This window comes from Podarcis gaigeae (assembly GCF_964106915.1).
Source record: "Podarcis gaigeae genome assembly, chromosome: 8".
Lineage (NCBI taxonomy): Eukaryota > Metazoa > Chordata > Lepidosauria > Squamata > Lacertidae > Podarcis > Podarcis gaigeae.
Genome location: NC_139684.1, coordinates 12,939,546 through 12,965,655, shown reverse-complemented (window position 1 = coordinate 12,965,655; position 26,110 = coordinate 12,939,546). Strand labels below are relative to the sequence as shown.

Genomic DNA, 26,110 nt, shown 5'->3' with positions numbered 1-26,110 from the left:
CCTAAATAACATTTGACAACAAATCCAACATTTGCTTTCTGAAACCCTGAACAGTTCTCCAAGCTGAATCAAATTGCTCACTATTTTGTGAGATTTTGATTGGTTCTAAGAAAAGACAGTAGATTTTAGAACTTCCCTTTCAGATGAAATACGGCTTGTGCATTGTCTTGCAGAGGGAACGTAAGAACAATGTTACCTTTGACGTTCCAGCAGTGGCCAAAATCTGCTGACCAAACAGAGAAATTCCCCCCAGAGCAAATATCTCCCCACAGCCCCAGACCAGAATTTTATGCTACATGCTCACTCTAGACAGGCAGAGGTTTGGGAGAGAGGACGCCATTCTCTTTGACCCTGCATCTTCTGTGTTTCTGTTTATCTTCTGCATAATAGAAGGGATGTTGATTATTTGTACAACTTGTCATTAACCGTAACTGTGCAATTTGGCTCCTTTCATCCAATGCCAAGGAGACCCACAGACTATAAACTTGACCAAAAAGAAGGATCCATTACCCAATAAGCATGGCGTCAGGAGGAAGGAACAAGTGACATCAATAGCTTAAGCAGGGGGAGGAACTGCATCTCTCCCCTGCATTTTACTAAGATGTTTGGCTAGCAATTAATGCTTTCGCCAGGGGCATTTCCTGCACACGTCTCTGCCCTCATAGCTTACGGGGCGTGTAACTTAGTCCAGCCAACAAATCATCAACTACTTACTGGAAAAACAGAATGAAAAAGCTTCCCTATGCCTCTGCAGCAGCAAGATAGCACCAAGGTTGCCTTGATGGTCATGCAGCAGGTTATGACTCAGTTGTATGGATTGCAGTATTTGTACTATGAACACAATTTTGTGTGTTTATGAAGGCCTGCTATGTGATGACCTACCTTACATACAGACTTGTCCAAATATCCCTACTGCATGAGCGGGAAACCCTTTTTTAACCTGAGGGGCACATTCTATCATGGGGAATCCTCCAGGGGCCACATGCCAGTCATGGCTGTGGTCAGAAGCAAAAATGGCCAGAAGAATGGATGTGATTTCTTTTGGTAGAGCACACACTACACTCCAACGACATAAAAGCAGAAGTTTCCACACATATTTCCAGCCTCCATCGAAGCAAGCAACTGGCATAACCACAGCTTTAAGGATACAGTCCAGCCAGGCAAAAGCACTCACAGAGGCCACAGATAGAGGTCAAGTGAGTGGCATGCCCTGGGGAGACACCCTGAGGACCAGGCAGAGAAGCCTTGGGAACCACATGTGGCCCTTGGGCGGGCCTGAGGCTCCCTAGTCCTGCCCACATCTGTTGGTTAGTTCTTGTGTGATGTCTTTGGAATTCCCTGCCTACTAATATTCAGCAAAGCTCCTTTCTTGTGCTACTTTAGATGCCTGCAATTCAGTTTATTTCAGCCAGCCTATAATTTAGTTACACACACACACATATATATATTTAAAAATCTACAGATTTTATCTGTGTATCACTGGTGATTATTTTCCTGTTTTATGCACATGGCTTATGGGCACTAGTGAACAGGTTTGTGGTCATAATGCATTCCACCAGGATGCCTCAGAGGGAGGGATGGGAAGCAGGGCTTCTTTCATCAGCTTTGCTGAAAGGCCAGCTACTGCCCCCTGAATTGTTTCTATGCCAGCTAGCCATTATAAGAAAATTACTATTTAAAAACTGATGCCCCAGTTTGGTTTCTTCCTCTGCCTTCCCTGTTCCCTCTTCCCTTTTGTGTTGTGCTTTTCCGACCTTAAGCCTGCAAGTCTCTCTCGTTTTAATTGGCCAAAGCGCAGGATACCAAAGCTCTAAATAAAATAATAAAGTAAGATAAATACTTTATTTTGGTACTGCTTTTATCCATGGTCCAGATAAATATCTGACAGAGTAGAATTCCAAGCAAGGAACATGACCAAAGAAGGTTATCACTTCCCAGTCAGTTCAGAACGGCATCAGTAGACAAGCATGAACTCAACGAATTGGCTTGTTAAGCAGGAAGCTTGAAAATTATGTTTTATGCTCCCTCTTGCATGTTCCCCTTTTCACCACAAGCCACCCCCCAAAATACAGTGCCAGAAACTTTCACAGCAAAATATCAGCATTTTATTAAAGCAGCTATGGTATGTTCCTGGAATGTATGTATAGAGAAGCTGAAATTTGATGGGGGGAGGGGGAAAGAGACAAATAATCTAGGAACTTGAAAGATAAGAAGCAGAGGGGGAAATAGTTGCTTGATCCACTGGCTGCAGTAACAGCATCCAATCAAGGCAAAGCAAGTTAAAATACCGTGTTTCAAATGAATGCTACAAAAAAAAAGAAATCCCACTGCATGCAATTTGCATTCATAGCAACTGCATTTTGCAGAAGCCAGGATATTTTAGCAGCCGCTAAAGAGAGGAAGGAAATGGCATCAACATGCAGGCTGGGATGCGGCATAGAAATAAGCCCCAACAAGACACATGGTGTGTGCGCATGCCACATTTCTGAGGAAGCCTTAAATCCACCTTCTTAAGAATCTCAGCTTTCAAACCAAGTTTCTGTCCCTTACTGTGACAGTTAACAGTCAGCCAACATTAGAAATAAGCATATAGTCTGGTCTGGCTGTAACCGGCATGTAAGAGACACTACCTGGATGTACAAGGTATAGATACCAGTGGTTCCCAAAGTGGGCAGTACTACCACTGGTGGGGGGGCAGTGGGATTACCCAGATGGGCACTAAGAGGCAAGGAGAGTGAAATGCTGATGACCTTGAAAAACTGGTATTACTAGATCAGGTTCACCCATTTTATTGAATTGGACTTTGAATAAACATGCAATTAACTGATACACTTCTGAATTTTATTGTGTCAATAAAATGTTCCTTAGCGGACTGTGCAAACCAATATACTGAATAATGTTTTTTGTAGTGTATGGCAGCGGGTTCTGGGAATGAGTTTATGGAACCCAAGCAGCGTTAGAAATTCCCAAGGTGCCAGGTGCTTTTTTGCAATTGGCACAGATCCAGTTACTACCATATGGAGATCTCTGGATGTCGGGTTGGCGACTGACATCTTCATCTGGCTACCCCCTCCAGCTTTCTTAAGCAGGTAAGTAGAACAGCTTACTTATTGCATTTATATCCCACCCTTTCCTACAAGAAGTACATGACTCACCTCCTCCTCAGTTAAACCCTACAATGACCCTATGAGGTAGGTTAGACTGAGACTGGCCCAAGGTCACCCAGTGAGCTTCATGACTGAGTGGAGGTTTGAGCACTGATCTTCAGGGTCCTAGTTTGACACACTAACCACTACACTAGACTACTTCTTCTACAAGGCAGCTGTATAAATCAAGTAGGTAAATAAATATGGGGAAAGCCAAATGTCACGTAGAGAAGGATCTGAAATATTTTCCTTGAAGCTTGAATTTGCTTTATTCTGGACTGCTTTATTTGATGTTTTAATGTGTTATAAAACAATATATTTTTTCTTTAAAATATAAAGCGGTATAGAAATGAAAAATCATCATCATCATTGGGGGGGGGGGGGGAGAATGGTGCCTAGACACTGTGCTGGTGACCGTAACCTAAGCTTATGGTGCCATTTGGCGATTAGTTTAAATATCTGACACTGAACCCAAGGGGGCAGTGACCTGAGAAAGTTTGGGAACCAGTAGTCTAGAGTTTGGCTTCAAACTATGTCAAGCCTGAAAACTGACAACACCTACACACACACACACACACACACACACACACACACACACAAAAGCATGTTGTTTCTGGGTAGGCATCAGCTGAGGTACACGACCTGGGGCTCAAGGCAATCCATTTCGTTTTGCAGCAAAATCCTGCAATATAGAGATTTGTGCATTTACGCAAAGGAGAGCTGAACGAGAGACTGTTTTGATTTGCAGCTGAAATGAAAATATGGATGCCTCCCCACCATTTCCGCTAAGTCTCAGGACAGAGGAAGTTTGCATCCCCTCTGCTTGGTTGGCTTGGCTTTCTTACAAAGTCTGGGACAGATTTACGATACTAGCCGTAAGCGTAGCAGTGGCAGCCGCCCAGAGACTTCAGCAGACATTAGCCAGTTCAGCCCTGCTGTGGCAGAGACAGCCTCGGCTCCCCTTCCCACTCACAGCTTTTAACCACCATGGCTGTCGAGGGTGGAAGCTCTGTTGTCAGAGCTTCCACCTGCTAGAGCGGATGTGTTTACAAGAACAGGATTAACTTCACGAAGTCTCCCTATAAATTTGTTTTCCAAACACTGAGTCTTTTTTCAAAAGAAAAAAGAAAAAGTTGGGGATTATACTTGGACAAGGAATGCTAAAAGGAATACTAGCTCACTTTGGGAGTTCTCACACACACAGAGGATCAGGTTTTCACCATTCAATTCAATACCACTGGCCACAAGCAGGGAGAGAGTGCTGTTGCATTCAGGACCTGCTTGCTGGCTTCTTTTTGGGCCACTGTGAGAACAGGATGTGAGGCGAGCAAACTCTTGCACTCATACCTTGGAACTAATAACAACTGTGTAAGTTTATCTGCAAGGCTGGTAAGACAGGCTTCTGTGCCACTGTGACAAAAGCAGCTGACATTGCACTAATCCTTTCCTCCTCACACCTCTACACATCTAAAACCACAAACAGGGGCTGTCAGGCACCTCCTGTGCATTCTGTGCTGCTACATCAGAAGTGGCACACACACACAACTATTGCATGTTGTCACCAGGTCCCTGTTCATGGCAACAGAGGAACTTCTCCAACTGTGTGACAGGCCAGCTCCATCAGGCCTCCTCTTCCTCAACTGTCATCTGAGGGCAGCCATTCCATCAGAAGGCCTCAGACAGAATGGAAGAGGGGCTCGTTCCATCAGCTTTGCCAAAAGCCCAGCTCCATCAGGCATCTCCTGCCCCCAAACTGTGCCAGCTCGTCATTATAAGAACAGCAGCTTAAGAATTGGTGGTCTGAGTTTGATTTCCCCCCTCTTACCTCCCTGTCCCTTTTCCCTTGTGTGTCATGTTCCTTTTAGACTGTCAGCATGGAGGGACCGTCCTGTTTTAATTGAATGCACCTAAGCCACTCTGAAAGACCTTTTGGCTGAAGAGCAGGATAGAAATGCTCTAAAATAAAAATAATAGATTTATAAACTTCCATCTGCTCACAAAAAAAAGAAGAGCACAGTGTAAACTGGATCGCCTGCGCTGAAAGGAAGTTGGAAGCTATTCTGGTTGAGGAAAAAGTCCATGCTAGTACAGAGAAAGCCCATTATTCTAAATCCAGCTCTAGGAGAATGGGTCCAGCGTGCTCTGTTCTCAACACAGGGTAGCAACAGACCCCTCTGGGCTCCTCATTTGGCACCTATCCCACATACAGTCCTCAAGCTACATTGACCCCCTCCCTCTTCTTTTTTAAAAAGGACTTTAGAAGCAGCTGCTGTGCCTCTTCCCTCATCCACCTGGTATTTTACAGATCTACATCTGGGGCGTTGATACGATCTTCTGTTGGCAGGCAAGCAAAACAAAACTCAGAGGGGGGCAAGGGAAGAGTAGAACTAAAGGCAATGCTAGCTTGAAACAAAGCTTGTTCTGGGAAGTTGCCAAGAAGTTTATCACAAAATCCTAACTGGCCCAACCCTCCGAAAGCAAACAGACAGAGAGGCCCAAGACTTACAGTGTGCTAAAACACAACAGCCTTGAACCCAAGGAGCCAACACTGAACCTGAGATCTTGTTTCTGCCCTGTGAAGTAAGGCCTGGTGTGACAGTAGAAGAGTCTGGATGCTGGATCAGGCTACTGGCCTTTCTAGTCAAACATCCTGATCTTGCAGTGGCCAACCAGATGCCCCAATGGGAAGCCCCAAAGCAAGACCTGAGCACAACAGCAACCCTGCCCTGCTGCAGTTTCCATCAAATCTTATTCAGAAGCAATGCTGCCTCCAGCTGTGGAGGCAGAGCACAGTCAACATGGCTAGTAGCCACCTATAGCCTTGTTCTCCCATGAATTTTAGTGCTGTGACGAAGTCCTTCCTTTTGTTTGCCCTGAATCCTCCAACATTTAACTACAGTCATACCTCGGGTTAAAGTAGCTTCAGGTTGAATGTTTTCGGGTTGCGCTCCACGGCGACCCGGAAGTAACAGAACGCATTACTTCCGGGGTTCGCCGCTCATGCAGACGCTCAAAATGACGTCATGCGCAGTGAATTGCAACCCGCACAGACGCAGGTTGTGTTCGCTTAAGGATGCAAAGGGGGCTCCGGGACGGATCCCGTTCGCATCCAGAGGTACCACTGTACATTGGATGTTCATGAGTTCTAGTATTATGAGAGATGGGGAAAGACTGTAAGAAAGAAGGAAGGTAGGTAGGTGCACGGGTGGGGTGGGTGGAATGGCTGAGGTTGACAAGGTAGTGAACCAGCCTCCACTGTTCAGAAGACTTGGAAGGGGGTGGAAGTGAGAGCTCTCACAAGCCTAATGTGAGCCAAAATTGCCCAAACAAGTGCCCCAAAATGCCAACTCCCTCCAGTATGCCAGTAAATGAAGGAGAAGTGTGTGGAGAGCTGCCAAGGCATCAGTTGCAAGCAGGCTTAATGTATGCCCATCCTCTTATTGTCAGCTGCACCCTGGCACTACATTAAGAGACCAGCTCCAGGCCCTGCCAAAACCTTATTACTGCTACCAGCGCTCTCTGACCTGGCATTGGCTCCCACAGTTCCATTTATGTCTTGGCTTTTCTCGACTTCCCCCCTCAAAGCCTAGGGTTATATTTCCGACGCCTGCAGCGCGGAGACGCAGCAAGAGAGCCCAGCTAAAAAGCCACAGACATTGGTCCTCCAGATACTTTTCTATTTCTGGTATGCACCAGTGTGCAAAAAATAAAACTGGGGAAGGCAGGTAGCTGGAGATCAGTTTCAAGCTCAGTAACACAGTCCGCGTAAGAAGGAAAGAGTTGGGGGTCGGGGCAGGGCGGGGGTAAGGATAGCAGATACCCTAGAGAAATATCAGGGAGGTTTCATTTACAGCGCGGTTTTAAAAAGTTACTTGCAGGCAGTTTCTAAACAGTAATGAGGAAGTTATGGGCTGGGGAGCCAGATTAGAATGTTTGCCATGGAACAAGAACAGCAATGCCTCCCTCGGGTTCTGAATCCAGTATCAAACATCTATGAGCAGTAGGTATTAAGGTGAGCCTGGACTCTGCCCGAGTCTGTTGGCAATGCCAGGCCTCAGCTCAAGGGACATATGCATGATAATGCACATAAATGAGAAGAATGGCTCAAGGTAGTGTCCCTCCCTCTCCCCTGAGGAGCAATACACTCTGCCTGCCTCTGAACATGGAAGTTCCACTTTGCCATCAGAGCCAATCCCTATTAGCAGACTTTCCTTGCACTATGAATTTGTCTAGTCCTCCTTTTCAAAACAAGCAACTATCACAACTGGGGGGTGACTGCAGCAGTTAGCATTGGCTTAGCCACTTTTCCCATGCAGCTGTTTCCTTACTGCATTTATATCCCACCCTTTTCTCCTCATTTAATCCCCACAACAACCCTGTGAAGTACGTTAGATTGAGAGGCAGTGGATGGCTTGAGGTCATCCCATGAGCTTCATGGCCAAGTGAAGATTATAACCCTGGCCCTAGTCCAACACTCTAACCCCTACGTCACACTGTTGGGAGAGCCAGAGGAAGGCCTCACTCATTTTTCAGCACCTGGAGTCTCACTAAATCAGACGCAGCGAACACCTCAAAGACCCCAAAAGACTCCCTGGGTCTGTCACAGATGACCTAACTGAGCAGACCATTCTTAATTTCCGCACACATGCACTCCTTGCTTTTTTAAAAGCAAGACATCTGGCTTCCTCTTCCAACATTTCAAGAGGAACTCCGCTAACCCGTTGACTAGGAAACCAAGTGCAAATTGTTCAGTTCCGTCGTCAATCATGCTTGGCAAGCATCAACACGGCATACGGTACAGAGAAGAGCAACGAGGGTGGGGAACCTGGGATGTTCCATGCAGAAAACCCCTTTAAAGCCTAGAGAGAATGTGTACAACTGAACACACACAGAGGTGCACTTGAGCTTAACCCCATTAACTAGAACCGTGAGAGCTTCCATCCTAAAAAAAAACCATGTTCCCACACTATCTTTCTTAAACACATCTTGCTTGCTCAGACATTGTACCATGCTTGCAAAATGATTCAAGCAGAAAGGTTAGTCCACATGCACAGTGGTTCTCCTTTACAAAAAATATAAGCTACGGTCCACAGCATAACAGAATGGAGATTTGTCTTAGGAGGCCGCTGCTTCACACATCCTGGGTGAGTGCTGCTGATTGCACAAGCTGGAATTACCACACGCAGCTAGCTGCTTTATGGCTAGGAAGAGTAGTACAGGGCTAGCTAGGAAGGGATCTGGAAGCCCTAGCGATGCCACAAACATCTGTAAAGCTGGAATGCGTTAAGAGCTCCATAAAGCAAAGGACCACTCCAAGTTCAAAACTTGTTCCTTGTTTCAGAACCCTGATTCAAGTGGGTGGGCACACCAACGATGCTGGACGGCATTGGTCGATTTCTCCAGCATGCCCAGACACTGCTTTAAAGCGCAGTTTGCTGCAGCCTCCTCACTTAATTAGCATCCTCAAGTTGAAAGTTGGACAACCCCCCCAGGAGGGAAGCAGCAGGGACCACCTCAAAGTACAAAGGCCACATGGATGTAACTACAGCTCTCTGAATCCTGACTCAGTGTTTCAAACCACCACACCACCCACTTCCCTCAGGATTTAGTTTTTCTTACCAATTTGGGACAAACGTACAAGCTTCAGTTCTGAAATTTTAGGACTTATTTACCAGTCATTATTGTGGTTAGTGTGTTAGTTGTGCTCACAAGCATAATAGTCTTTCAGATTCACAGTGCTTTCTGTCAGCTCCCATGCGCGTAATCCTATTCTATGGACTGGGCCCCTGGGCCATAAAATGGCTTGGCCTGTCTGCAGCAGGGACATGGTTTGAACCCACATTCAAATTTAAAAGTGCTCTCTACTTTTCAATTGGTGACAAGGAATTCTCTTGTGCAGAGGCTTATAGAATCATAGAACTATAGGGTCAGAAGGAACCTCAAGGGTCATCTAGTCCAACCCCCTGCAAGACAGGAACCACAGCTAAAGAATCCCTGGCAGATGGCTATCCAATCTCTGTTTAGAAACCTCTCATGAAGTAAAGTCTGCCATCTTCTGATGGAGTCTGTTCCACTGTCAAACAACTCTTACTGTCAGGAAGTTTTTCCTTATGCTTCTTACTGAATCTTGCAAAAGAAGTTCTAGGAACATGCTGAGAGCTCTCTGCAACTTACTGCTACTCCTTATAGGGGCCATCTTGAACTACACATTATGAGAATCAGCAAAGAACCCAAACTGTAGGGAGGCAAAATTCATTACCCAACTAGGCTTCCACCCAAGACTTTACAAAAAACACACAATAACTTCAGTTTTCAACAGTGCTGCTACAGAAGAGCACCAGCAACAGGGCCGGACAGGCTTCTTTCAGGAGGGCATTCCACAACAGTGCCACCGCAACTGAACAGGTCACACCCGTGTTTCCACCAGAGTTATGCTCTGCCTCCACAGAAGCAGAAATGCTTTTGAATGTTGCTGGAAACCACAGGAGGAGAGAGGGCTCTTATGCCCAGATTCTGCTTGAGAGTTTCTCACAAGGGCATCTGGTTGGCCACTGTGAGAACAGGATGCTGGACAAGATGGGCCAATGGCCTAATCTAATAGATTCTTCTTATGCACAGTACATTTTGCCCAGCCCAACACTCTGGCAGCCACATACTAGGCCAGTGGAGGTTTCCAAATGATAGCCACATGTGAAACACACTGCAGCAGAAGTCCCAACCCGGTTGTTACTGAAGCGTGAGTGACCACAGTAGTTCTATCTTTTGAAAGACCAGCCTAAGGTGGTAAAAGGCATTCCTGACCACCCACTTTGACATGAGCCATAAACACAAGGTTCCCAAAAGAATTTTGTAAGTTAAGATAGATGTTGGCAATGTAACACTGAAAATGCCTTTTTGAGGCATATTATGTGTTGGGCATGTGCTGTAGAGATATTGTTCATATTCACTTTGTCTTGGGGAAATCCTTGATTTTCACCGATGCGTCTGTGGCGTAGGAACTAACAAATAACCAGCAAAGGTGGGTTCTGCAAGCTGTTATAGTGACCAAGGGACTTGTACTGTAAGGACAAATGTTCACCATCAGTCACCCAGCCATTTTAAAATCTCACTGGACTTTCTAGGTCTGAAGACATAGCTTACAACTATCAATTCCATTTAGATACCTATTTGGAATGCTTATATTAATGCAGTTTTATAATTAATATCAGATTTTAAAATTATCATTTGTTTTTACTTTTTCTGTTATAACTGCAGATGGAAATGTGGGAACTTAGGGTTCCCTCAAGCTGCTAATACCTCGTGTGCTGCTTTTAATATTATATTTTGCATTGTTGACCCCACCCTGGCACCTTGCGGCGAAGGGCAGGCTAATGAGTCTAACAACATCCACAACCCACATTCTGGGAATGAGTTCACTATTAGCATATATGAATACTAGGTTTGGGGACAAAGAGCTGATGAAGGCTATTACCTCACTGAGCCCTCCTTGCAGCCTCTGATGGAAGCATTCGCCTGACTGCTATGGGAAATAGGATACCAAAGATGATGGACCTTTGCTCTGATCCATCAAGATTGCTCTTAAATCTGGAGGCCAACATTCTAAATAAGGGATAGTGAACCCAATGCCCTCCACAGATGTTGCTGAACTACAGCACCCATAATCCCTAGCTACTGGCAATGTTGGGCAAGGCTGATGGGAACTGGAGTTCCCAGCAACATCTGGAGGGCACCACCTTGGTTAAAGGTAAAGGGACCCCTGACCATTAGGTCCAGTCGTGACTGACTCTGGGGTTGCGGCGCTCATCTCACTTTATTGGCTGAGGGAGCCGGCGTACAGCTTCCGGGTCATGTGGCCAGCATGACTAAGCCGCTTCTGGCAAACCAGAGCAGTGCACGGAAACGCCGTTTACCTTCCCAGCAGAGAGGTACCTATTTATCTACTTGCACTCTGATGTGCTTTCGAACTGCTAGGTTGGCAGGAGCATGGACCAAGCAACGGGAGCTCACCCCGTCGCGGGGATTCGAACCGCTGACCTTCTGATCAGCAAGTCCTAGGCTCTGTGGTTTAACCCACAGTGCCACCTGCGTCACCATAGCCCTAAATCCAACTCCAGCCAAGAATAGGAAAAGCCAAAGAAAAGACAGCAGGTGTTCTTAATACATCTTGGCTTGTGTGCCTATCTCTTGCTCAGTCCTTGTTGTGCAGTTTTGGGCTTTGTCCCCTTAAAAAAATTCCCCAGTGGTTTGTTTTTTTAGTGGTTTTTTTGTACTTCTGCAAGCACACAATGTGTCCCCCACCAGAGGTACTATCCCTCCCCTAACACTCAATGGGAAACATTTCTGTGGAATTAAAAGCTGGCAAACAGTGGAAAGTGGTACACTTAGGGCAAAGACACTTAGGCAGTGCTCTGAATCCTCAAATACAACTTTGAGGTGCTTTCTTGTACTCCAGCAGACACTTTGGAGAAGAACTGGTAGAGACGAAGATGTTTTGTGCATTGAAAATTCACACGCGACAAGGCAACTGTGACAACCACTGCCAGCACATTCACAGGACAAAGTGCTTTTCGCCAGCTAGCACACCAACAGCAGCTTCCCCCTGCTCAGAGATGGTCTTGCCACTATTATCAGCCTGTGAACATAAAGACTTGACTACTGCTGCACATTACAGTGGAACGGAAGGTGGGGGACTCTCCTTGATTGGAAGGTGGGGACTCTCCTTCACTGGAAGGTTTTAAGCAGAGGTGGAATGGCCACCTGCTTTATTTAGAATACCTTGGATTGAATCCCTACTAGACCACGAAACTCACTGACCTTGGGCCAGTCACTACCTCTCAGCCTAACCTACCCAACAGGGCTGTTGTGGGGATTATATAAGAAGGAGAGCCATGTACCCTCCTTGGAGAAAAAGGTGGGATATAAACGCAACAAATCAATAATAATAGGTTTTTTTTTAAAAAAAACAACCTGATGAAAGGCAGAATAATGAAGAAAATGAATATGCCACACTAGGGTAACTACAGGAGCAGAGAACACCCATGGGACTTGGCACCTCTTCCTTGGAACACTTCCTCACTCTCCATTTCTAGGGTGCCAAGTCAGCTGGAGAGGAGGAGAGAAACAGAAGCAACGCCTGCTGACAGCCCCCATCTCCTCCAAAAGGAGCCATTCCTATGGGCAAGTACAGTATCAAGCACTCTAAAAATAGACAAGTGCCACATTATACTGTATGCTTAAGTTTTACTGCCTGGGCAATGAATGCCGTATTGCTTCTACTAGAAATGCATGCCAAAACCAGGAAACTGTCATGCTCAAGACTTAGCACACTCATTTAAAAGAAAGAAAGAAAGAAAGAAAGAAAGAAAGAAAGAAAGAAAGAAAGAACAGGTAGTGGTTAGAAGTGTGGAACAAGCTTACCAGAAACCACTATACAGTGCAATGAGAGAAATTTTGCAATATGCCATTTGCAAGGGTGTTTGCAACATACTAAACTTGGTCGCCCTGATTACCTCTATTAGGGAAGAGCAAGGGGGAGTGCGCCTGTTGGTTCTCCTTGGCCCCTCGGCAGCTTTTTATTCCAATGACCATGGTGTTCTTCTGAAGCCACACAGATAGCTGGGAGGTGGAAACACTATCTTGAAGTGGTTCAGCTCCTACCTTCAAGGTCGCTCCCAGAAAGTAGGACTAGGAGTTGGATGCTCAGCAATATGGCTTTAGAGATCTATAAGAAACAGCTGGGAAATACCATCCAGGAATTCAGAGTGAAGTGCCGCCAGTATGCTCACAACACAGTTCTCTCTCTCCATCTGACAGAAGAGGCTGTGAAGGTGTTGGACCGTTATCTAGGGACAGTGAAAGGCTGAATGGAGACTAATAAACTAAGGCTAAATCCTGATAAGATGGAGTTACTGTGCGTGGGTGGTTCCCATGTCTTGGTCTTGGAATTAGGTTTATGACTACAGGGCTGCAGTCCCCCTGAAGGCACAGGTTCGTATTCTTGGAATACTGAACTCCCATGTGTCACTGGAGTCTCAAGGGGCTCCTGTGTACTTACCACTAGGTTAGGCTGATTCACCAGCTGCCGCCATTCCTAGACTGGGACAGCCTGGTCTCAGTTGTCCATGCTAGGTGACCTACCATCTGGACTACAGTAATGCTTCCTATGTGGGCTGCTCTTGAAGATGGTCCAAAGGCCACAGCTAGGACAGAACATGATTGCTAGCTAGTAACTGGGGCAGGTCAATGGACCATGTGTCCTGGAAGCACTGCACCAGCTGTCAGCAAGCTACTGGGCTCAATTGGTATTAGTCCTAGCATAGGTAAAGGTAAAGGTACCCCTGCCCGTACGGGCCAGTCTTGACAGACTCTGGGGTTGTGCGCCCATCTCACTTAAGAGGCCAGGGGCCAGCGCTGTCCGGAGACACTTCCGGGTCACGTGGCCAGCGTGACATCGCTGCTCTGGCGAGCCAGAGCCGCACACGGAAACGCCGTTTACCTTCCCGCTGGTAAGCGGTCCCTATTTATCTACTTACACCCGGAGGTGCTTTCGAACTGCTAGGTTGGCAGGCGCTGGGACCGAGCAGCGGGAGCGCACCCCGCCGCAGGGATTCGAACCGCCGACCTTTCGATCGGCAAGTCCTAGGTGCTGAAGCTTTAACCCACAGCGCCACCTGCGTCCTAGCATACAAATCCCTAAAAGGCTGGGGATGCAAGTAAAGATGCCTTCCCGATTCTCACCATTGCAAACCCTACAAACAGCAGATGAGGCCTTGTTGGTAACACCACCACAGGGGGTTTCCAAAGTTGGTGGTCAGCAAGGATATGGCCTTTTCAGTGTTGGTTTCCCATTTGTGGAATGCCCTCCCTAACAAGGAAAGTCTGTCTCCCTCATTATTGACTTTCATGACTAAAAATCTTCCTGTTTACCCAGGCATTCGATTCTCCTGCAAGTTCAGTAGGGAGTCACCAGCAATTCACACAAAAGGAAGCTTTACTTTCTTTATTTTAAAAAGCAGACATACCTGCTCCTCAAAATGAAACGACACCCCCCTAAAATTTTGATGGTCTGTGCCTACGTTTGACTTAACTTGCAACCCTTCTTAACACGGCCAAGTGTTCCTGTGTACCCTGGATGTCTGTAAGTTCGCACAAACAGAGCTCAGGTAAGTGAACAAATGTACACCTCTGTTATGTGTACCCAGCAGTCAGAAATTCTGTAAGTCTAAGTGCACACACCTGGCTGATCCCGGAACAATCTGCCTGCCACCATCCCAAGGAGGATGCCAGTGTGTGAAAGGATAACTTCCTCATTAACTACCAACAGCCCCGGGTTCTGTGCAAAAGATCTGCCCTGCATCATGAAGTTAACGTCATGCCCCGAATGCCAACTGTTAGGTATGAAAACGCATCATTTCCAGACAGTTCCAAGTGCTTGTGCTATCAGTAGGCATAACTATTTTATGCATGACTATATAATTCATGCCCCCACATCTGAGGGAGACAGAGTAAGCATGCCTCTGAAAACGTTTCTAAGAATCACATGTTGGGGGAGAGCATTGTTGTACTCATGTCCACAGGCACCTGCCTGGCCACTGAGTAAAAAGGATGCTGGAACAGATGGGCATTTGGCCTGATCTAACAGAAGGGCATTTCTTATGTTTTGATGTGCACATACCCAGCTTTGAGGTTAGCAGGGTAGAATGAATGCATAGCATTTTTTACATTATATGGAAATACCCTAACAGGTTTGTTAGCCCCACAAGTCAGTCAGTGTGCCCAAGTATACTCATACAGGACAGGTGATAACAGAACTAGTGCAAAATTATATGAAACAGAAACAGGCTTGTTTCTTGAACTAAATCTGGCAGATATGAGACAGGAAAGGATGTTTTATCTTTCCACCTAACACAGACTTTCCAGACTACAGGTCTACTCACAACTCAGGCACTGACATGTTTCAATGTATATTTTTGCTGTTACACAGCTGTTTGTGTTGTGAGCTGTATTGGACACGTGAAAAAGCTACGTATAACTGAAAAAATGATAATGACAGCTGGTTACCTAACCATGAGCAGAACATAAGAACAGGAGAGATGCCCTATGGATCAGATCAGTTGCCCAGCTAGTCCAGCCTCCTGTTCTCAGAGGGGGCAACTAGATATTCCAACAGCAGGCCCACAAACATGCAGTTTCCAGCAACTGGAAGTTCTGGCTCCTTCCTCCCCAATCTATACTGCCAAACCTAATCCCCAAATTCAGGGAGGAACATTTGCTTTGTACGCAGGTGTTATCAGGCTCAAGACCTGTCACCTGGCATCTCCAGTTAAAGGAGTTAATGGCCTTCAGTTAAAGTCAGTCACTGGCAAGACTCTCAGCCTGAGATCTTGGAGAGCTGCTGCCAGTCAGAATAAATAATACTCAGCTAGATGGGTCTGGCTCTGTATAAGACCACTTCACATATAGCAGACTAGCAAGCAGCTTAATTAAAGAGCCCTTTTTTGCTCTCTGTAAGGGCAGCCATACAGTTAAGTTAATTGCGCAGAGCAAGCCATCACACAGAATGAATTAGTAACTTGAGAGAGATTTGCCACATGGATTGCCCAGTCATTCAAAGGGACCTGTGCACGAGCTGGCACACTTTTGTACCAATCTGCAATCTGTTCACACCATCACCACCTCAGGTTTCCAGGAGATTATGCACACTACAACAGCTCCCTTTGAAAGAGGAAAGCCATGACATTTGCTGAGTGCCATACGGTGTTTGCTAGTGCAAGGTCCTCCTACTGTCTTAGAGACCACAGTGACAGCTACCAAACCACAGCAGTCACTGCAGAAATGCCGCACCTTTATGACTCAATGAGACAAGCCGTGCCTGTGTTTTCCACCAAAACTCCTTCGACCGAGTCCAGCAGATACAACAGTCTTCGTCAACATCCCCCCACTCTACAACAAATGTTCTGGACTGCAACTCCCATCAGCCCCAGCCAGCACAGCTAATGGAATCTGTAGTCCAAAACATCTGGGGGGGGGTGCCAGGTTGACCAAGAAAGGGATATGAGATAGTGAAGAGACACCGTAGACAATTGGAACATACTGCCACTTTCTACAGGTAAGCTGTAGTTCCACCGACACCAGGCCAATGCTCTACCTGAAGCGATTTCCAAGTGTCCTGGTCAGGAAAACTCCAAGTGCAATAAGAATTAGGATGCCTCTTTAAAACTACATTGGTAAGTCCTTCCCATTTACAAGCAACTGCCTAATAGCCAGGTCCACAACCATGTTATCATGTAAAGGAGGCTATGGGTAATTTTCTTTTTTACTGTTATTTTTCACCCACTCATGGAAACCCCCAGTTGTCTCTTACTCAAGGTGTTCAAAATACCCTGGGAGCCAGGTGCATTTTGCTATTGGAGGTGGTCTAATTGTGACTATGTGGAGATTTCTGGGTGCCAGGTGGCGACTGAAATCTCCATTGAGCCAGTGTCATGTGCTTCTGTGTTGCCATGTGATTCATGGATCCCTTGCTGGGCATCTTAGTTCTCTATCACCAGTGCAGGGCTGAGTACAGATATATTTCACTGTGCTGCAGCCACCCAAATGGAACTCATGCCTCTGCCTTAAAGGTAAAGGGACCCCTGACCGTTAGGTCTACTCGCAGACGACTCTGGGGTTGCGGCACACATCTCACTCTATAGACCGAGAGAGCTGGCGTTTGTCCGCAGACAGCTTCCGGGTCATGTGGCCAGCATGACAAAGCCGCTTCTGGCGAACCAGAGCACCGCACGGGAACACCATTTACCTTCCCGTTGGAGCAGTACCTATTTATCTACTTGCACCTGACGTGCTTTCGAACTACTAGGTTGGCAGGAGAGCCTCTGCCTTAGTCCATAGTTAATACCTTTTCCACTGTTGTGCGTTTCACCTTCTTGCATACTGGGACAAGTGAACTGTTCTAAGAGCAAACTACAGTCAAGAAATGTAGCTGAGATCATAGAATTGTAGAACTGTAATGTTGGAAGGGACCCCAAGTGTCATCTAGTTCAACATGCTGGCAAACAGACATTCTGTTGCGGCTACTGTAACCTAGATTTAAGGCACCATTTGGCACCTAGCTTATGTATCTGAGTTTCTAACATTGCCTACTCGGTGTATTCCCCAACAATCACTGCATCTCACACCAGCTCCACCCCCCAATCCCATCTTTCTTATACTACTCTTTTTCACCAGCTAATAAACCCACAACCACAGCCATTGCCATCCTACTTGCCCTCTTGACCTCAACACCACCACTGCCTCCCGCATGGCCTTCCACCTTCACATGCAGCTTTGGCTACATGGTGTCACCACAAAAACAAGCTGCACCCTACAGTCCTCTATCTGTCCTTTTCTCTCTCTCCCCCACCCCCACCAATTCAGCATGCAGTGGGGCGGGGAGAAAAAGCAACACGGGGAGGAACTTCCCTTCCTGACAGATACACCCTCTTCCCATTTCCCCCGCCCAGGCCTTGCCTCTCCCCCAGAGCCACACCCAGCCCCTTTCCTCTCTTTACTCCAACCCAGACCCTGACAGGAAGCACAAATCACTCTCCTCAAGCCACCACTACCCGATTCATCTCCCCAAAAATACAAATGCACATCTGGCTCCTCCTACTCCCCCCTCCAGCGTATCTACAACGCCTCCCCACTTTTTACTCCAGCCCAGATCCTGACAGGAAGCACAGGTAACCGCCGAAAGTGACACCTGGAGTCTTCTTTCCTCCCCGGTCCCCTCTCCCCCCCACAGTGGCCGCTCCCCCAGGAGGCCTCAGACCGGCCCTTCCTTCCTCCCCCCCCCCCACATCCAGGACCTGACAGGGAGCGCGAATAACTCTTTCTCTCCCACATCCAGCCCTGCTCCAGAACCAGATCGGGTCCCTGGCCTTTATCCCCCGCCTCGCCTCACCACCCCGATCCTGGCCAGAAGCACAAATAACCCCCTCGACACTCCCCATGACCCTACCAGCAGCCACAGCAACTGGCTCCCCCGCCCCCGAGCTGTAACCCCTGCCTATCCCCTTTTCACCCCAGACAGGGAGCACCACCAACTCCCCCCGTGAGCCCTCCGAGTGACACCTGGATTCTCCGCCCCCCCCCGCTCCCCTCAGCAGCGGCCCCTCCCCCAAGAGGACCCAGGCCGGCCTTTCCCTCACAGGAAGCGGCTCCCCACTTCCCCAGAGGAGTCGCCGTCTTCTCACCATGATGCCTCCTCGGGACGGGGCCTCTCAGCAGTGGCGGGGGGGCGGGGGCGGCTACGACGGCGGCTCTTCAGTCCCTCCGTCCGGCCTCTCCGAATTCTGAGCCAGGCCGCAGCCCTCCTCCACCGCCTCCCTTCTTCTTCTTCTTTTTGCCACTTCCGCCGTTGCCTAGCAGTAGCGCATCCGGGTCAGCGGCGCGCGAGCGCGCGAGAATAGGAACCGCCGCCGCCGCCACCACCACCCCTCAGCTCGTCAGCCAATCAGAAGGCGGCTCGCCGGCCATCGCCAAGTATGGAGCTGGAGGCGGCGCGCGGCGCGGGAAGGAGTGGGAGAGACCATTTTGGGTATGAATGGAAAGGGGGAGCAGGCGCAGGTTGTGGGAGGGACCATTTGGTTTAAAGAGGGGAGGGAGAACTCAGGACAAGGGGACACGAAGGGTTTGGGAGGTAGAGTCCATTGGGAGGGCTAATGAGGGGGGAGAGTGAGCGCAAAGGCGTGGGAGAGACCATTATGCTGAAGAGGGGAAGGGGAAATCTAGAGCAAGAAAGGAAGGACTTGAGAGGGAGAGACCATTTGCTAGCTGGAGCGGGAGGAGTGTTTGGGAAGGGAAAGACCAACTGGTGGGTAATAGAGAGAGGGGAAAGCATGAAATTGTGCGGGGGGGGGGTTGACTCAAGGTGGGAAGAGCCTGTTTCCCCTTAATCTGCAACATTTACCCAGAGTTTAAAGGCAAAGGGTGCCTCCTCCCACTGCTTGATCCCAACAAGACGTTCAGAGAGGGTAGACTGCTCCTGAGTTTGGAGGTTCTTTTCCTAAATGTCATGGCTGTTATATTCCTTGGGGAATTCACAACAAAATAATAATATGAGCCTGCTGGGTCACCCCAAAGAGACATTCTATGCCTTTCTTCAGTTTTCCTACATCCTAAACCTGTGGGTTTAAGCAGGAGTGGTACTATTACAACTGTGACTGTGAATCTTGAGAAGGAGGAGACCTGATGGAGGGGCATCAGCTTTCCATGCAAAGCATCCAAGATTGGATCCCCAGCATCTCCAGGTAGGGCTGGCAACATCCCTGCCTCAAACCCTGGAGAGCTGCTGCCACTCAACAATGCTGAGCTAGATGAACCAAATGTTTGACTCAGTATGTGGCTGCTTCCTTTGTTTATATAGTCCTAATAGGGTTGTTTTTTGGGGACGCAGGTGGCGCTGTGGGTTAAAGCCTCAGTGCCTAGGACTTGCTGATCGAAAGGTCGGCGGTTCAAATCCCTGCGGCGGGGTGCGCTCCCGCTGCTCGGTCCCAGCGCCTGCCAACCTAGCAGTTCGAAAGCACCTCCGGGTGCAAGTAGATAAATAGGGACCGCTTACCAGCGGGAAGGTAAACGGCGTTTCCGTGTGCGGCTCTGGCTCGCCAGATGCAGCTTTGTCACGCTGGCCACGTGACCCGGAAGTGTCTCCGGACAGCGCTGGCCCCTGGCCTCTTGAGTGAGATGGGCGCACAACCCCAGAGTCTGTCAAGACTGGCCCGTACGGGCAGGGGTACCTTTACCTTTACTTAATAGGGTTGTTTACCAGCAATGAGGGGTTGCACTCCTTCTGCAGTTTCGTAGTTTTGGGGTGCTCCTAGATCCATCACTTGTCAGAGGCCCAGATGACCTCAGCAGCTCAGAACACGTTTCCAACTTTGGTTGATGTGTCCACTATGACTGTTCCTCAACAGAGAGAGGCTTGCCATAGCAGTCCATACATTAGTAACCTCACAATTAGACTACTGTAGTTGCAATATTCATGGCGCTTCAGCGCCTGATTTCTGCAAATCAAGGCACGAGAGTGCGGCAGCCAGCATCTGCCTTGCTCCATTGGCAACTCTATATACCACCCTAACCTGTCTTCCTATTACAGTGGTACCACGGGTTAAGTACTTAATTCGTTCCGGAGGTCCGTTCTTAACCTGAAACTGTTCTTAACCTGAAGCACCACTTTAGCTAATGGGATCTCCTGCTGCTGCCAAGCTGCCAGAGCACAATTTCTGTTCTCATCCTGAAGCAAAGTTCTTAACCCGAGATTCTATTTGAGTTAGCAGAGTCTGTAACCTGAAGCGTATGTAACCCGAGGTCCCACTGTATGCGCTTTCCCCATAACCAGGAAGTGAGACGAGCACTGTAGAAACTGTTGCACTTTCAGCAGAATTTAAAGACATTTCCTGGACAGATAACAGAATCAGAGCTGCTGCAGTACAGTATTTGACGTGGATGGGACGGGGTATTCCGATATATTGGAGCTGTAACAGGAACCGCATGTCCCCAGGGGAGAACTGTTTCAGTTTTTCCACAGACATCACATCAAACACACGGGTCCTGCAGGCTGGAGAACTGCTTTGATCTCACTGTGAATTGTGTTACGGCAGGCTGCTTTGTGGCTGGGAGCAGAAAGGCTGCCTGCTCTCGCAGAATTGGTAAAATGCCCACTGCTATGGATGGAGGACAGCCTTTCTGTTCCTCTATTGTTCCATGGATTCACCCTGCCCCCTCTCTCGCTGCGCCTGCCTTCTGTTTTGACCTAGAGGTTTCCCTAAAATTAATCCCAGTACTGGTGCATGCTGACAGTTCTCGGTTCAAGTCTTTCCCCCTTTCTTCCGGGTTACTGATGCGCACCAGCGCATAGGTGCATGGATTAAATCACAGCTTCAGAGGAAAATGTTGATCATAAGAAACAGCTTTGCACCGATTCAGGTCATGTAGCTCACTGTTGTCCACACCAAGGATAGCCAAGGTGGTGCCCTCCACAACTCTTCCAGGTTGCTGATGTGCACCGACACATTAAGGGCATGGTTTAAATCGCAGCATCAAAGACGAATGTTGTTCATAAGAAACAGCCTTGCACAGAGTCAGGTAGAGCCATAGCTAGAGGGGGCTAACTGGGTTTTTTGCCCCTGGTGATGCCTCCAGCCTATGTGTGTGAATACGCAAATGCATGGGTGGGCGGGTGCTAAACTGGGTCTTTGACCTGGGTGAAATAAAACCTAGTTCACCCCTGGAGACCATTGGTCCATCTTGTTCATTACTACCCACACCAAGGGTAGACATATTAGTGCCCCCCGATGTTTGTTGCACTACAATCTATGCTTGTTCCCATCATCCTTGACCGCTGAATTACCTTCTCTTTTTCCTTACCTTCCACACACACACATCTAAAGGTGACGTTCAAAATGCAATAAAGGCAGCTTTAAAACCTCTGGAATGAACACAGATAAAAGCAATACAGTATAAAGAAGACACCCGTGGCAGAGACCCATTTATCCAGCTGCAAAGGCCTGTTGGAACAGAAGTGCCTTCAGCTGTTTTTTTAAAAAATGCAGATAAAGTGATCGCCTGTGGTTCATTGGCAGAGATGCTGTTCCACAGCAGAGGAGCAGCTACACCGAAGGCCCTGCTGTGTGTTACGGTGAAGTGGGCTCCTGAGATCTTTTTAGTTTAGAGAAAAAGCAAGCAGGAGGTGACATGATAGCATAAAATGATGCATGGCGCGGGGAATGCAGATGCAGAGAAACTTGTCTCCCTCTCTCATAACGCTAGAACTGGTGGACACCCAGTGAAGCTGAATATCAGAAGATACAAGACTGAGAAAAGGAAGCCCTCCTTCACGCAGCGCGTAGTTAAACAATGGAACTCACTCCCACAAGAGGCAGCGATGGCCACTGGTTTGTACAAGAGCGCTCTCCCCTTCTGTGGTTTACAGCAACTGGTATTCCAGCAACTGTGGAGGCAGAGGACATAGGTATTATCCACTGACAGCCCTGTGAATATGTCTAATCCACTTTGACATATTCACAGGGTTGTCAGTGGATAATACCTATGTCCTCTGCCTCCACAGTTGCTGGAATACCAGTTGCTGTAAACCACAGAAGGGGAGAGCGCTCTTGTGCTCTAATCCTAACTGACCGTTTCCCAGAGGTTGGCCACTGTGAGAACAAACATGGGTGTAGCAAATATTATTGAAAAGCATTGAAAGTATTCAATTATCTGAGGTTCTCCCTGCTCCCCAGCAGAAGCTTGCCCCCCGCAACTTTGATTTCCTAAGAGAACAACTCAACAACTTTGGCTGCCCCCCCCAACCCAAATCCTGGCTACGCCCATGGAAAAAGATGTGGGAGAAGCGCATCTACTGGATAGCTCAATTGGGTAGAGCATGGTGTTGATAACACCAAGGTTGCAGTTTTGATGCCCGTAAGGAACAGCTGCAATGATCCTCAGGGTCCCTCCAAACTCTTATGATTCTATGCCTAGATGAGCAATTGGCCTGATCCAGCAGGCTCTTATTATGTTTAGGAGAGCTTCTTATGTGCAAAAGAGCTTTCTGCGTTCCTGATCTTGATTACTTGGTACTCAGCCTCATCCAGCTGTCTGTGCTCATTTACCACCCTGTGAGCCTTAAGCTTTCATTCCCTCCATGCAGAGGTCTCCCCCACCCCACGTCCTACAACGCATCGCCCTAGGCGTTCACTCCATCCTCTTTCCCACCAAACAAATGTGCTCATTTCCAAACGGGCCCTGCCATAAACATCCACGTGCATGCAGCTGGTCCTCATTTCAGAGCATGTTCTCTCGGAGGCTGGAGAGCGCAAACATTTTTTGGCTGGTGAACTTAAATGCAAATATTTGGGGCAAAAACGAAAAGCAGCTGTTTGATCCTTTTTATACCTCTTCTTAAGAGCAAATACAATCCCCCTCTCCCACCACCACCACCCCGGTGCTTGTCTCTGAGCCATAAAGGAGGGGAAAACATCCTTGCCTTGAACTCTGGATGTGTACTAAATAATGATTAAGGAAATGATGCTACATGGAATAACGAATCATTCAGGAATCTCTACGGCCTTTTGAACACACATGGAGTACCACCTTCCATGGGGTGGGGGGCAGACTGAATTGAGCCAAAAGAAAATCCTAAGAGATTTCCCTTGGCTTATGATTTATTTATTTGTTAAGGTATTCTGTTATAAAGGAGAATGGAGGTCCAAAATGAATCTCAGGCAGTGTCTACAAGTTCTGTCATTATGAGAGAGGGACAAAAACTTATATGCACCTTCACCATGTCATGACTAATTTTGTCGCCTTTTCTCTAAACTAAAAAGTCCCAAATGCTGCAACCGTTGTTTGTAGGGGAGTTGCTCCATCCTCCTGATCATTTTGAGCTGCCTTTTCTGAATCTTTTCCAACTCTGCAATATCCTTTTTGAGGTGACCAGAACTGTACGCTGTACTCCAAATGCAGTCACATCAATGGTCTGGCTCCATTTAAAGCATCTTATTAGATCCTGTATCTCCCAGTTACAAGCATACTAACAAACATAACCAAAGAGGTTAGCTTGATAGCACTCAACCTGTTCGCAAAGGCACCCCATATGCATTTAATAAGGGGTCTTTTGGATCGCATGGGCAGTGACAATCAATTCCCATACACACACTTCCTCTCTCTATGTTACAGGAAAGGGAGGGCGGGGGAGATGCTGTCTTTATGAGCATTGGAAAGCATTTCATCACAGTGAGCCAGGATTTCTTCTTTAAAAGGGTTTTTTAAAGTCTGGGGTTTGCGGCAGATCTCGCAAAGATTCACTGCATGTGGAAAGAAGCCATAACCTTAAACAAAAGAGAGCTCTCTTTAACTCAGTAACCCCCAAATGTTAAGCTACAGGACAGGTCAGAGCCATGCATGACAAGGTTTCCCATATGTCCTTTATGATCAGCCCCACTGGCGTTAGATCATTGTGCGCTCTGGTAGCCTGTAGGTTAGATTACTGCACATGGGGCTACTCCCAAAGACTGTTTGGAAACTGCAGCTAGTGCAGAAGTCATCAGATGGATTATTAACTGGGACCAGAGTTCCTTGAAAGAGGGACTGGTGGTTAAACCACTCTGGGATTTGTCACTCAGTGAGCGAAACAGGAACCCTACTAACAAATCTCAGCTCTACAGTCCCCAGGATAACTTGGGGGAAGCCATTCCTGTTAAAGTGGTACAAGAGTGCTTTAAATGTATGGTGTGGACGTGACAGAGTGGTTAACTTGTTATTTACTAATCACTGTGAATGTGGCTTCTTTAAAAGCTTACTCACTATCATGCTATGAACCTGGTTCCCCTCTGACTCCCCTCTTGCCCTTAAAAATTCCTCTCCTTTTTCCTTATTTATTTATCAGGCTCGGCATTATGAAAAGTGCTTGTAAAAGTCATGAGATGGCGGCGGGGAGGATTTGGAAACAGCGTCATCTGATAATAAATATCCACAATTGCATCGGATGGGTTTAATTGCTGGTGTGTGTCCATGGCAACTGAACGGGGGGGACGACCATGACCTTTTGTATACATTTTTTGCTCTGCCATCAACTTTCTTTCCCAGGAGGTGGGAAATGGATTCAAGGCTGCTAATGGAAAACGTCTTCCAGACTGCTCTTTGATAGCCTGGCGACTCCCGGATTAAAAAGCAGCAGACGGAATTCACCAAAAAAAGAAAAAAGTCAGACTTAGGAAACAATTAGATGGGATGTTTTCCATACCTCTCAAATAGAATTTTGCACCCTGGGGAATCTAATGCATGATGACTGCCAGAGACCACGGGTGAGGGAAGAGAAGTTCTTTGGGATAATACGATACATATTCAAGAATGAAATCATTCTCAGTGAGACTGAGAGATACATTTAAACTGGTATACTGTTGGTGTATTACCACGGTTATGTCATCACACAAATCCAACTGAGAGTAGGCTATTCTGGAAGGGTGCAACCAGATTGGCACGAGGTTCCACATGGTGATGGTCCTGTCCTGTGATACAGGTGGTGTTGCCATGTCACATGGGGCAAGTCCCATGCCAGGCATGCATGCACCCTCATAACCCTATCCTCCCCTTGAGCCCAGCTTGGTTTTTCTTCCTTTGCGCTTCCTCACATCACTAAGCCCTGGAGACGGAGGTTAATTGGGAGTGGGGAGGGAGCAGAAGAGCAGAATCCCCCACCATTAGAACCTATGCCATAATTTGTAGGTGGCTCCAACCAGGCTAAAGCTTGCAAGTTGTGTCCACAGTTATCATCATCATAATTTAAAGGCTCTCTGACCTACCTGGATATTCAAGACCTTCCCTTGCCACCTGCGGGAGCTGTGGAGGAGACAGACAAACCTGGAGACTGCAGGTCAGTCCTGAAGGTGTGGCAACCCTAGGTATAGACTTGGTGGGTCAGTGTTTGTCTGATTGGTTACTACCATCAGCAGCCAGTGAGAATAGCATAAGACCTTGAGAACGTCTTGATATTTACAATTTTTTTTTTAAAATGGCATGTTATTACCCTCCAATAGCAGTAATAGTTCATTGTGCATTGTGAATGCACTGACCGAAATAGTATTTTGCATGTTCATTTTTAATTATCATGCAGTTGCAGTTTCCTTTTAATTTTGTTATTTTAATATGTTACTGGAATATATACTTTTGATTGAATAAAGAATGAATATATATTATATCATACCATATAATATATTATATATATAAAACCAAGAGGTGGGAAGGGCAATAATAATAATAATAATAATAATTTATTATTTATACCCTGCACACTCCCCACCTTTTCACAGATACAAGTAAGGACATTCTTTGTGTATTTGTAACTTCCTTTTCATTAACACCAACAATTGCAGCTTAATTTGCACATCACTCTTCTCTGCCATCTGTATGTCAAACTGAAGCTAAGT

The 26,110-nt window shown here is 47.1% G+C and overlaps 1 protein-coding gene and 1 long non-coding RNA gene across 3 annotated transcripts in view; one reads left to right on the top strand and one right to left on the bottom strand.

Annotated features, from left to right (window-relative positions):
* CAPZB (capping actin protein of muscle Z-line subunit beta) overlaps positions 1 to 18,574 on the bottom strand; it is a 78,216-nt gene extending 59,642 nt beyond the window's left edge. The window contains exon 1 of one of the 2 annotated variants that reach the window (XM_083750330.1): positions 18,380 to 18,574. In XM_083750330.1, coding sequence (XP_083606456.1) covers positions 18,380 to 18,382 — 3 coding nt within the window. In that variant the 5' untranslated portion in view covers positions 18,383 to 18,574. The remainder of the gene's footprint in view (positions 1 to 18,379) is intronic. The other variant, XM_083750331.1, reaches the window with a different exon arrangement.
* An 88-nt stretch (positions 18,575 to 18,662) lies between these two features.
* Positions 18,663 to 25,877, top strand: LOC310849764. Its single transcript, XR_014567069.1, has 3 exons — positions 18,663 to 18,723; positions 21,954 to 22,078; positions 24,771 to 25,877. It is a non-coding gene; the product is annotated as an uncharacterized lncRNA (long non-coding RNA).
* Positions 25,878 to 26,110: the final 233 nt, after the last annotated feature.